The 13,712-nt window shown below is 46.6% G+C and overlaps 1 protein-coding gene across 1 annotated transcript in view; it reads right to left on the bottom strand.

Moving 5' to 3' along the window:
- Positions 1-6,146: 6,146 nt before the first annotated feature.
- Positions 6,147-13,712, bottom strand: part of Dnt (tyrosine-protein kinase Dnt) — an 81,536-nt gene continuing 73,970 nt past the window's right edge. The window contains exons 7-11 of the mRNA XM_077700643.1: positions 13,599-13,688; positions 12,056-12,237; positions 11,795-11,904; positions 10,995-11,297; positions 6,147-10,065 (exon numbers count right to left, since the gene is read on the bottom strand). Coding sequence (XP_077556769.1) covers positions 9,954-10,065; positions 10,995-11,297; positions 11,795-11,904; positions 12,056-12,237; positions 13,599-13,688 — 797 coding nt within the window. The 3' untranslated portion in view covers positions 6,147-9,953. The remainder of the gene's footprint in view (positions 10,066-10,994; positions 11,298-11,794; positions 11,905-12,055; positions 12,238-13,598; positions 13,689-13,712) is intronic.

Here is a 13,712-nt window from a genome sequence, read left to right as displayed (position 1 = left end):
CCTGGAGGGGAACCAAAAATAGTTGCATGAAAGACCAGTCCGAAAAATTCACGAGTCACAGCAACGAACTCTATTTCAATAAATAGGGCAAGTCACGAATGGTTCCTTGCCTTAAATGCCTCCTTTGTGTGAGAACATTTGCGGCAGCGCGGTCACTTGGTGCATGATCTCATCCGTTGGCTCCATGCCCAAAAAAAGGGTGTTTAAAAAAAAAGTAGAAAACATCCCCCTCGCAAGGGGCACGGTCAAATGCAGAGCATTTTCGGGGGGGCGCACATACCCGATTTTATCTGGTTCGAATGAAATTGACAGCGAGAGCGAACGCCGAGAACCGACCCATCACGGCACGACCACGTCACGATCACGCCACAACTGTTGTTGCTCCCGCGCCAAACTACGATGCATGCGCGCCCCACCTGTTGCTGAACGCGATCCGAGCACGCAGAAAACGCGAGGAGTGGGGGAGAGGGCGCACCTGGAACGGCTGTTGAGGACGCCGAGGCACGTCAACGCCGGGTGACATCGTGAGTTAAAGAAATGCTCTGCGTTTAAAAGATACTGGCTTGTTTCCAGCTTTTGAAATTGCTTCCGCCGACGACTACATTCAAAATTATGACCTCCAAAGTTTGTTATCCCAACAGGATTCAATTCCTATCCTGATTCCCATCCAATTTGAAGCTGGCCAGGTCACTTAAAATTCAAAATGGCGTCAACTTTTGACTTTATTTTGTCCGAAATGTCCGTTCATATACATTACTCCTATGAGACAACTGGCAGTTCTTTGCCAAACTCCAGAATATCTAGCAAGTTAGAAAAACGGTCGGCTACTGTATTTTGGATTGCATCTATTTCGCAAAACAAGTCTCCCCAGTCTAGCGCCATTTTTACTCCTCCTTAGGGACACCAGGGGCGGTATTCTCGTAACTGTCCTTTTTGAAAACATCCCTTTTGAGTCCCTTTTATCATGACGTACTTCCGGTTAAGCAGTGAGCGTTGGAAGTAGGTTTGTTGCGCTTGCGTTACGTCACTTCCGGTTGTTTGCTTTTAGCCAATCAAGGCTCGCCAAAAGGGACAAAACTCGAGAATACCGCCCCAGCTCTTCACAAGGTATGCTCGGTTACAACCGATTACAACTCAAGAACGGCACCACCTCATGTAGTGTATCACGCCGCCAAAGCGCCGGACCCGTGACGTCAGTGCGCGCGCGTTTTGAATGGGGTTTGCTATGAATGCGTGGTATCGTCTGCCTTGTCTCACGCAGTTTGTTTGTCGTCACTGGAGTCGTTTATAAGCAAATTAAGTCCAAAAAATCTCGAGAACGGCTCACGCCATGTTCAAAATATTCCCAGTAACGCCCCGCTTGCGCCGCGCGGAGAAGTATGCGGCTACGGTGATAAGGCACAGCGGCAACTTCTTCCAACCTTATTCCCTAAGGTCGTGTATTGTTCTTTAAGGGGCTGTGCAGAGAAAACACGTTTGGTTAATTTGAAGGATTGCCTCGTTAGACACCAGTTTTAGCGTAAACTTCGCTCAAATAAGCTATATAGTTAGGAAAAAGGAATGGCTATGCAACCCACAAGCTCATCTCCCGCAACAGAACCTATGATGTCATAAGCCCTACTGTGTGCAGGGTGTCTAGCGACCGGGAAAACAGAGAAAAGTCGGGGAAGTCTGCGCCATCGGAAAAAGTCAGGAAATTGTCAGGGAATTTTTCAATCAAGTAGTACCAGGGTACCAGTCAGGGAAAACCACTTCGGAGCCTGCCCACAGTTTCATAATAGGGGAAACCAGTGTTGGGGGCCCCTAATAAGTTGCCGAACGCAACACGTTCGCGCGCGACGAAAGCATAAACCGCATGAAACGTTTTCTGGTTTTTCTGCAAGCGAAAACGCGCCGCGCACGCCTAAAGCGCGTTGACGACGCCGCGAAAACCACCCGCACGGTGCGTGCCGAGCATGGTGCCGAGCGGCAGGCGCCGGCAACAGACGGCTGCACCGGCCGCGGAGTAGTGCGGTAGCTGCAACGACCGCTTCTAACCGCTCCTTAAAATGCTACTCAAGGCACAAACGCACTTGATTGTGCAGAAAAGGAGCCACCGCAGGCACGAAATCGTCGACGCGGCCGTGAAAATACCACGCACGAATCGCGTGCAGAAACTCGCCGTGCGGTTCACGCAGCTCGCACGTCACAGACGCTCTGACGCTCCCGCGGAACGGCCTGCACGCTGCGCGCGGTGCTGCCGGCAGCGGAAACATGGCGGTGGCTTCGACCGCGAAGTGGTGACGGGAGCTCGAGCGACCGCTTCTAACCGCTCTCCAAAATGCCACGGAGTTGCTAGTGAGGTAGAGGAGCTTATAATGTGGGCGCAAACGGTACTATAAAACATCATCCGCGCTGCTAGTGAAAGCGCCCATGCAATACCTGCCGGGGTGGTAAGCCTAAACATCTCTGGCGGGCCCATTCGGCTGTCTCGAGAGCTTCGAAACTGCCGCCATGAGGCGTGCGGCTCTCCATTGGCGCAAGTGGGCAGGCTCCTCCCACCAACGTTACTCCCACTGCCTCGCGCGACGCGCGTCATTTTCTTATCGAGGCAGAAGCTGCCGCGCGCGCGAATCGTCGACGCGGGCGTCAAAAAATCGCACGCACAACGCCGACGCGTCCGAATCGCGTGCAAAAACGCACCATGCGGTTCACGTTGCATGTCGAGCCCGGACAATAAAAAAAAGCAAAAGGTGCTCGCTGAAGGGCAACTTGAAGCTTCTATCCCGCAAGAAGAAATAAACTCTCTGAAGCCGTAACAGAAGGCAAGCAAACCTCAAACTGAAGAATCAAAGTGCATTTTGAGAATTAGGGCACTTGCAACAAATGTGTTTTTCCTTATGACAGAATGTGTTTTGTATATGCTTTTTGTATGCTTCACAGACCATTTCCACAGATTGGCGCCTGTTGTATAGGTCAGGGAATTTCGTTTAAAATGGTCATGGAAAACATGGAAAAGTCAGGGAAATTGAATTAGGCAATTTGATAGACACCCTGTGTGTGATTGGATGAGGCCGGCAAAAGCAAACGCGAATTAGGCAGGGCTTATAAGCTTGCCGAAGGAGCTATTTGCGCTTGAATGTAGGGCACATTCTTTTTATAGCAGTAAGAATTCTGGGGCTAACAATTAAAGTTGCGTACGGACATGTAAACACCGAAGCAGTTAGTGCAGCACTTAGCCGGCTGACCGCTAACACAGCTGTAGGATGCGCTGGACTTGTCTGAAACAGAACTGACCAACTGACACAAGCGGCACGGTCGCTTATGTGACCATGTTTGTCGAGTCTTAGCTCAAGTTTTAGGAAACGATTAGTATGAACTGTAATAAAACTGCAGGTGTGGAAGTCCAACCAGAAGCAAAGTGTGATACAGTGGCACTTCAGCAGTATTGAAGCATGATCTATGAACGTGGGCAATAAACAAGATAAACGGGTGCCTGTGAGATGTGAGCAGATTGGTCAGCAAGCTATATTTAGTTTTAAGGCCCTGCTCTTTATACATCATTGTCGACGTCGCGAAAACACACGATTTAGTGGGAGAATTGAAATTTCTTCTTAAAATGTTTAATTTCTCAGTGAATAAATCATCGTTTGCTGCCCAATAAAACACTAAATCTTTTTAATAAAACTAACGTATTTTGTCTGCATGGCCTCTTTAAGAACACTTCTGTGAAAGTGCATTTGCAGTCTGGAGCTTTTGCTGTAAGATGCGTGCCTAGTTTCCAAGCAGAGACTTTTCTGTAGCTTAGTTATGGATTCCACTTAGTAACTGTCGTGACAGCTCCTCTGTTGCAGAAACAGTAGAATGATGAGCAGAATCATTTCCTTTAGCTAGGGTAGAGCAACACTAGTGTGTGTTCATCTTGCATCTCTCTCAAAATGTCATCTAATGTGACATTTTGCTCGGGAAAAAAGCGTTCACGTTTCCTGACAACGTAGTGCTTCTCGGCTTGGTTAGTCGTGGACCAAACCAATTATTGCATTATCAGAATTCGTGTCACTGTTTCACAATTCACTTTAATGGCAGGAGCGACCCAGCTGGTGGGGCAGCCTCTTTTCATCACCACTAAACCACCTGTGTAGTGCGCAGCTTAACAATCTACTCATTGGAGATAACAAATTGAGGATCTGCAGGAAGTCTCAAGTTGTCACAAATTCTTCAGATTTGGCGATTCCACAAGGAAGTTTATGGAAACCAGCGAACACGTGCTGAATAGGGGAACCTATTAAATCGGCAATGCCAGCATAAGACGGGATGCCCCGACACTAGACAGTTGTTCGTAAAGAAGGACCAGCACCAAAATGTATGGGCTTATGATAAGCTTAGGTGAACGCGGAAGAAGGCAGAAATGGCTGAAGGGGCTAATGGTGAGCCGGCAGGCAATTTTGAACATAAAATGATGCAGATTTAGCTAAGCGTTGTAGGCACGCTTGGCAACATTTCAGACAAACATTCTGTGGACATATATCTTTCTTAATGACCACTGAACTGCCTAGCAGCCTGACAGCAACTTTTGCTCTAAGTTGGCCTACCACTCATATATGCTGACAAGGCAATGTTTTATGAACTGCAGTTTATGTAGGAAGTCACCTTATATAGGTACCTACTGTCAAACCACTGAACATGGACACTTCGATGAGGACCTGGGTACAGACTGAGGTACGATTAAAATGTTTATCTAACACCTCTATTGTGGGCATGGATAAGTTCCTACCGCAGTGTGTTTAAACTGCCCCACACTCTGGTTACATCAGAACGTGGAGCTCCGGACAAACAGGCGTTTCCTGCGGGCAAAATTGCAGCGGGCAGTTGATCCTGTAGCCATGCCCCTGGCAACACGAGGCCTAGAAATGTCGGCAAACACATGCATTGCAATAGACCCTTTGCAAAAAGGCGGGCCACACTGAATATTCAGCGGTGGCAACACTGGTGGTTAACGCGACGACGCCATGAGAAAGGAAGCGTCACGCAGGAACGCCGTTGCAGTTACGTGTTTTGACCCAACGCTTCACCATTTTGCAGTCTCATAAAGAGATATTTTGGGTTATTTTCCCACGAAAGGTTATTTTCCCACGTAGTTCTTGTAAAAAGAACTTTACGAGAAGCCCATGCCATTATTACGTCGCGGCGGACGTTAGCTGTTCTGTGTTTGCTGCCTTTTCGCTGTTTTCGCTTCCTTCATGATGGCGGAGCACAGTGTTGCCGGAATGGCCTGCTGCTCCTCCGCTAGCGCTCGGGCCATTTTGCAAAGGGTCTATAGGTTTCATGAAGCCTGGACTTGCGCATTAAAGGCTCACTGTTGCCGGAACGAGGTACCATAAGAACCAAGCCACCAGTTTCCAGGGGTCACATTTCACAGGCCTCTCTTGTGATCACCACTACATGCCCGCCATTTGAAAGACGAGCTCACTTCATTTGCCAGCATCTTCATGTTTTTGCACTGGAGATCTCCCTCGAGACAGAAATATAGTTAATGTTACCAAAGTGAAGTCGTGAAAGCTACCCTTTTCGGGTCGTTCGTGCTTGTGCACTTTTTGTGCCACTTGTTTGTGTTTAGTCCCTATGTCATCGATGGAGTGCTGAGCTGCTGAAATGTTTATCCTTCTGCAGCGTATGTATAAAAGTATTTCACTTTATTTTTTTGTGCTCGGCCTTATTAACATCTTGCAAATTCAAGCCAGAGTACTCAGGGGATGAGCTGTCTAAACAAACTTACAAAGCACATGCCGAGTGGGTACATATGTCCACAATTCTAATTAGGTTTGTAACAACTAGCACTTTCGAGTAAGTTGTTTATTTTTTACTTTTAAATTATTGATGTGTTTTAAAAACAATGTAGCGTAGCAAAAGTGCTGGATAATAAGTAGTAGCAGTTCAATTAGGGGCGAGCTTGGGAACTACATTTTTAATCCAGTGCTATTTAGTTTTGGTGATCCTTCGAAGTCTTGCAGGAAAATGAACATTCTACCGAAGACAGCAGCCAGCGCATCACACGGCAGGGTGACTGGAAATCTCCGTCCACGGTGGCCACAAAAGAAATTGAAGCTGTGCTGATTGACCAGCTATCTTTTATGCATCTCAGAGCATGCCGAAACGAGAAAGGTGGCTATAGACAACAAGACATGTTTATTCAGAGTGCACACGCTTTTCAGGCGATGGTCACTATGTGTAAAAACAGGCCCTTGCCCAATGAGCTGACGTAGAAACTCGTTTAGCTGAGCAAAACACTTATTCGCGAAAGACGTCTTTTCAGCAAGTGAGCAAGAGTACTCTTCGGAACCGCACAATGGAACCATGATTTTCTTAGCAAAGGCGGCCAGACACAGCGAGATGAAGTGGGAAGAGTGGCGTTCTTTTTTTTATTTTGACCGTTTACTTAAATTTTCTGTCACCTGCTTCCAAAAGTAGTTCACTTGCCTTTTTATTACTAGAGGTGTACGCTGCACATCAATTTATTGATAATTGCCAATATTAGCAATTAGCAGGTAGGTATGGGCGCACGTCCTCAAGAAAAAGTATTGCACGTGGCATTAAAATTAGACCTGTAAGCTGCACCTTCTTGTGGGCTTATGTCCTCCTTTGATTGTTGCTGTGTCCGTTCTATCCATTCTAATCAAGACTGAGAAGGCCCAGAAAATTTTAAATAAATGTTACATCATGTTACTTGCATACATGGTTTTAGCTTGACGTGTCAATGGCACCAATGCCTTTCCCTGCTTCGGCACTTGGATTTTCAGCCCGAGGCAAGTATATGTCACTTTTAAATTAACCGGCAGAGTTCACGGAAATGACCTCCTCTAGATTTGAGCACTTGTCCCTTGAAACTGCCTGTCATATATCATGCATTCAGTTTACCAATCAACAAAAAACAATCAAGAATACTGTAATGCTTTGAAGAAGGCGCGCTTTCAAAAATTATATCGTGCACTGGTATGTCTAATTTCTTTTTACGTCTTCTTGCGGCTAATGCACTTCACTGTGCAATGAAGAGCATTAGTTGTAAGAGGCTTGTCTGGTATTCGAACTTGAACCACTTTATCTAAACTACGAGTTTATTCACCCTCAAATGTCCATCTTAAATTTTGTTTTCTTTCAAGTCTTGGAGGAGCACATCTTAATGCAAATAAAAGGTTCCCTCTCACTTTTTGATTTATATGCAACACTTTTCGGACCCAGCAACGCTAAACTGCTTTTTACAAGTCATACCGTATCAAGGTGATATGGCGGACTTGAAGGTGCGCATAAAGTGCACGTAATTGCAGGCCATGATGGGCCAAACTGCTAAAACCAGTAGAAGATTATGATTTCTAGTTATGGATCTCAATTCATTTGTTTTTGTGCAAGAAAAAAGAAGTTTCAAAAATCGGTAATTTCTAATGACTTGTCTTTTACCATTTCTTGTTCTTTTTTTATTTTACTGCTATGAGGTTTCAAAACAGACACAGCCAGAAAGTTAAAGAAGATAGGCGTCAGAGTTTCAAATTATGAGCACGTGATCTTTAATGCGTGACGTCAGCGCGGTACGTCAAGGACGGTTTATCTCGTGACAAATATACTGAGCTCACGACGAACGTTTGCACCGTCTTAAAAGGTCTGGGCTATTGTTGGGCTGGTTGCTGCACCGGGGATAAAGTGCAGAAAAAGCAGAGCTTGTTTGGAGGCCGTTTCGTGTTGTGAAAGCAAGCGCTGAGGCGCTATCAACTGTTGTTGACGGATGATTAACTCCTGCACATGCAAATATGTGCAGTTAAGTTTTGCTAAGCTCGAGATCAGGATATAACCATAAACTGTGTCTTTTTTTTGCTCTCACTCTGTAATGAAAACAAACGAAATGCTCAAAGCAGCGCTCTTTGCAAGAGGCATATAGTTGAATAGCTGCGGTAAGGATATATACCACCGACTTCAATCTATTGCACTTTCTCAGCGACTTACTTCTTGTTACCCTGCTACGTCGACCATCTAAGTCCAGTGAACGTCAACTAACAGACTTCCAGCTAGACCCAAAAAGATGAGAGCACCGTACTGGCTCTTTGAAATGTTTTAAAACCTCTCCTTTGTGCTTACCGTAAAAAAATTGCGTACACCTATGGCGCAACAACAGTGAGCTTGCACACTATCTGGCACATGAATTACCGTATTTATTCGAATATAAGGCGAGTTTTTTTTCTCCAAAATCCACTGTCTCAATGTCAAACCCTGCCTTATATTCAAAGCTATATGTATGTATGTATGTATGTATGTATGTATGTATGTATGTATGTATGTATGTATGTATGTATGTATGTATGCATATATATGTGAGTGTGTGCGTGTGTGTGTGTGCGTGTGCGGCGATTTTTTGACTCGTGACTGCCTTATAATCGAATAAATACGGTATAAGCGTTTCGCCAAATGTGCTCTTTCACTCTAAGGCATCTTAAAACGGTCGTCTCAAAGCACAGGAACAGGATAATCTGTATAAGGATCAATGCTCATGCGTGTAAGTGGGCAAAGAACAGAAAAGCTTAATTATAATTGGAAGTTCATAGAGTAAGCCCTCACTGAACAAGAAGACAATGAAACCAATTTTGAGCGGGCCACCATGGTGTAAAATGTTTTACATAATTACAAAGTGGAATGTACAGCCAAGGCAAACTTCTGCGCTCACAGACATTATCGACAGCATCAGGCGCAGTCTGGAAAAAAGGAGTGCTGTCCATCTTGACACCTTATGAAGCCCCTTCGTGCCGGCAGTGTGTGCCACAGAATGAATAGTTATAGCAAAGAACCGACCCCAGTACGGCACCTGGTAGCCGCATAAGTTTCCCAGCATGTCCACACTAGCTTTTAGACGACCGTTTCGGGCCTCATCCTCACAGCACTCCGACAATCTTAAAAAAGGAGGAGCGAATGCACGCGTACGTATAGCAGCCTTTCATGGGATCCCCGAGTGTTCTCACGTATAGTGGCTGCACCTTCAGACCAACACGACTGGCGGCTTGCCGCCCAATCCCACGTAAGTGCAGAGCGGGATTAAATAAGCTCGAGGGCGGTCAAGGCACGGCGCGGGATGGAGTCCACCTCTGCACGGCGGTGAAACGTCTTCTTCACAGGCGGCAGAAATGCTCGCAGCAGCGAGGCTTTTAGTTCACAAGCCGAATAATTCAAACTGCTCTGTATCAATGGGACCTTCTACTGCTTAAAAAATAGGGCTTAGAAAGCCTTGTGCAAATGTGAACAAACACTAATGAAGATACACCCTTGGAAAAACTAAAAAAGCACTTTAAAAAGTGGAGCTTCGTATGCGGACACCTTTGGATCAAAGTGAAGGCAGTAAAGTGCTTCATCCTCACATTTAGGGTCATTGGAGAGGCTAACTGAATGTTCGTCTTGTTTACAAATGTTTTAAACTTATACTGATTGTTTGAGTGCACTTCCTTCACTCAATTCTTCAGAAGGCAATTCAATGCTCATCCTTGCTAGATACCCCAGGTGCGGTACCCTCACCTGCTCCCCTTGCAGAAATTTCAGTGGAAAATGTTCAACAATCATTTTGATAACAGTTCTGAACGTTGAACTATTTGTATGTCACCTAGTGAATTCTATCTATCTAGTGAATTCTGTCGCCCAAGGTCATGATGATTAGCTTCTCAATACCTTCCATGCTATCTAGTCAGTTAAGCTATAAAACTTGGCATCGGACAACCACTGCCAAGGGGCATGAGCTGGCACTTCTTGCAGACATCATTCTGCTGTTTCATGGATACTCCGATATTAGTGTATGCATCTTGGTGCTGGGCAGTGCTGAGCATTTCTGCCTCCTGCAGTTCGGAACGTTTCACAGAGGTGCGCAGGGCATGGGCTGGTTGGGCCAGGTGCGTGGCAACTTGTTTCGTGTGGGCGGCGGACTGATTGTCTGGACGGCCAATGATGGCCTAGATGAAGCGTCCAAGGGCCGCGTACAGGTCCGCCAAAAGGCGTAGCAGAGCCCCTGACGTGGGCCTCTGGTCAGGGTCCGCACGCCAACACATGTCCATGACGATGTACCTGCGAACAGAACAGCCTTTTTCAAGCAGTTGGCAGCGACAGAACGACACAGAATGGGTGTTAAACAGGATAAGCACTGTCCCCGATAATGCAGGGAGGCATGATGCAATAGAAGTTTGACGATTTTCTGTAAAAGTATATTCATACGAATGTACATACATGAGAACATATCGTTATGAATAGTATTTCAACACGTGGACGGCACATGTCTTGGTGCACGGAAATTTCAGTCACGAGATATTTAATTACGTGGATTTTATGCATGGTGCGCAGACATTTCGGTGCACAGACAGACTATTGTGTGTATGGCCATTTGACACAGCCTTTACCTGTCATTTGTCATGGTACCTTCGATTCACGTCTTATTGCGGATATTTTCATCATGTTAAATCAACAATTGCGTCACTTCGATTCTGCACTAAAGGTAATAATTACGGTAACTCACTTATCCTACTGACTGGATTCATCCTTTTTAGTCGGTGCACTGGCCACAATTCATCTTGTGCCTAGAGTTTTGCAGTCATCACTATTTTCATGGCAATTGCTACAGATGATAAAGCCACTACATCTCAACAATGTCGCACTGTGACGTAGATCTGTAGGACACTGATGGGTATCGTTCGCTCTCCTCACTTGCTGATACTTCAGATTTATTTTGGCCATCATATGGCAAAGCACACTGAATGAAGTATCATTTATGTAACATCTGTGACATCTTAACCCTCGATCTGTATCTGCCACACAGGTCATTATCTCCCGTTTCAGCTGATGCCAGTTCATGTTTCACCGCCATTCTGAGGGCAGTACCTGCGGGAAAACCCTTTGAACTAGGCAAATGTTGAACCGAAATCCAAGAAAGGCAGTTATCAATGTTATCATCAGCAAGGAAACATTCTTTGTGGTTAAACGCCGTAACAGCTGGTGCTTACAATGGGTCGGGGCAGTTGATGGGCTGCGCAAGCCGGTAACCGCGTTCAAGGTGTTCTGCCACTTCGAAGGGGTCCAGCTCTGCATATGGCTGTTGCGCCAGTGTCATGAGCTCCCAGAGCGTGACTCCGAACATCCAGAGGTCGCTGGCCGGGGAGAAAGACCCCGGCACGGGCCTTAGACTCTCGGGCGCCAGCCACTTGACTGGCCGGTTTTCGCCGTCACCCAGGCAGTGGTAGTCGTCGGGAAACAGGTCCCTCGACAGGGCGCTGTCCGTGATCTTCACGTGCAGGCGGTCGTCAACGCTGCATGTGCGGTCGGGCATGAGTTTATCCGCAACACGTGCATTACCACAGAGGATGATGGCGATGTTTGCTGTTTAATGGAACAGGGATAGCAACGGTAATGTGTGTACTCGAGAAAAGGGAGACATAAGACTGACCTATTTTGGCAGCTGCCCTAAAGTATAGTGGTGAGACTGTTGCGTTAGAATAAAGTATGACCTTGATAACTCGACATCAGCGTATTCCGAATTCTCGTAAAATGCCTGGCAGTATGAGCTTCCATCCGTGGACTTTCTCGCTAGAAAAATTCGAAGCAATTGAAACTGACTGACCGATTTCTGACTATTTTGTTTTTTGGGGGGGTTCATGAATTCTCGAACTCCAGAACCTCCTTTCCTCCTTTTTGCTTGGCCTCTATGCAAGGACGGTGTGCAAATGCAGTGCTCTTGCAAAAGTAGTGCTCTTGCGTAGCGCTCTGAAAAGTAGCACTCTTAAAAGTGTAAAAGTAGAACTCTTACGCGCAATTCCTCGTTCCCACGTCGCGGTGAATGAAGCCTCGTTTGTGCAGGTACTGCAGTCCTTCAGCCACTTGAATGGCCATGTCCACAAGGTCCTGAGTGACCAGCACCTGCGAGTAAAAAAAAAAACAAGCTGTTTATCCTCGCTTTGCACAACATTTTTGAAAGAGTAGATGTATGCCAGTAGTGCACTGTTTGGAAGTGTGGGAAGGGGGAATAAAAGCCCAATGGTTGCTCCAGGTGGCGCGTCGTTGTACTCACTTGGTCGGACTGCCGCAGGAAGCGCTTCAGGTTCCCTGCATTCATGTAAGGGTAGATGAGAAGCGGCGGCCCGGACTCATCACACGCAGCACCGACCACGGAGAGCACATTGGCGTGGTTCATTCCCAGCAGGGACAGACCTTCGCGAACCACCAGCGAAGCTTGAGCTGCTGACGCCTCGCCTGCAAGAGAACGCGGGTTGAAGTCGCGCCTCATCTTCATCACGATGAACAATTGCTATCTGCAATTGTTTAAATGAATTTCAATAGTGCAGCGAAAGCTACATTTTGCCCTAGGAACTAAGCGACAGACACGATATTACAGAAGTCGCGCTCCAATGCTGCTAGCCTACAGGTTTACACGAGTTAAGCTTTCTTGCATAGCTTAAGCGTTGTGCAAAAAAGCCAACCCAAAAGAGCGCGTTCCGCAGTGAAGCTTGGGAGTTTGAATGTCGTGCGGCAGAGCCAAGTTTTGTTGCTCTATTATTCATATATTTGAAATATTTGAAAACTTTGAATACTTAGAACGGTGAAACTGTGCTCTAATGAATTCAAAGAGCAAGCACTATTCACAAAGTATTCGAAGTTTTAAATCTCTGCACACCTGTAATAAGCATCAAGGAAAATGAGAAGACAATTTTCATGCCGTGGCTTTCGGGGGGGGGGGGGGGTGCAGAATGCAGCTAAGAAAATTACTTGCGTCATGCGCGTAGATGATTGCTATCCACGCGCATAGCATTGCCTACATAAAAGTGGCGTCGGCATCCAGCCATTGATGTGCGTGCATGTTTGCGTCTCAGAAAGAGAGAGAAAGGGTTTAATTTTTAGATGCGGCGCATCTCTTGCTCTGAGGCATGTCCCTCCTGCGTCGTCGGCGTCCGTCCGCACGCCCCCTGCGCACGCGCCACTCTCCTCCGTTCGTCTCTCTCACAGCAGTGCGCAACACTTTCACTCCGGCGCATTAGCATAACGACAGCTGGCGCGCTTGGTTGGCGCGCGCTTCGCTGCGTTAACGCTGCATTAACAGCTGCTCCGTTGCGCATGTGCGCGCATGCGCGACTCTCTCCCGCGGTCTCCTCTCCTTCAAGCGCTGTGAATATAAAGCGGGTATCGCTCCGCGGCGGTTCAGTCAGCGCTCGCTCTCGTTCTTCTCAAACATCGACGATGAAACCAAGATTCCACCACTGCTGCGGCAACCGCTCACTGTGCACTTTACTGACCATAAAGTCATCATTCTTAAATGTAATAAAGAGCTGGGTGGTGGTCGCTAAAACACGTGTACTCTCTCATTTCGCGTATCCATGCGCCGCATCACACCAGGCTTCCCTCGCGGGGAGATGGGGGCAATTTTGCTATTCCTTGCTGCATTACATCACCGGCGAATTTGCTCAGTTTACCAGGTTTATCAAAAATCATTTCATTATTTCACAAATATTGTTGTATGCAGAGCAAAGTTATGCAAGAACAACTTGTGTACAACCGCTTTCCAATTAAATCACAGCCTCAGGCCCGTGTACTTGAATGCTCTTATTACCCCGGCCTACCTGTTACAGTCTTGATGAGGACATTTTGCTCGGCTCCGACCTCGGCCCATTCTTCGACCAGAAGGCCATGAAAGAGTTGACCAAACGTGCCTGTGGCAATAAAAACAATGAGGT

The sequence above is a fragment of the Haemaphysalis longicornis genome, unplaced genomic scaffold (assembly GCF_048455015.1).
Source record: "Haemaphysalis longicornis isolate Haplotype H1 unplaced genomic scaffold, Haemaphysalis longicornis Haplotype H1 scaffold_2, whole genome shotgun sequence".
In the NCBI taxonomy this organism is placed as follows: Eukaryota; Metazoa; Arthropoda; class Arachnida; order Ixodida; family Ixodidae; genus Haemaphysalis; species Haemaphysalis longicornis.
This window is presented reverse-complemented; position numbering and strand designations above follow the sequence as displayed.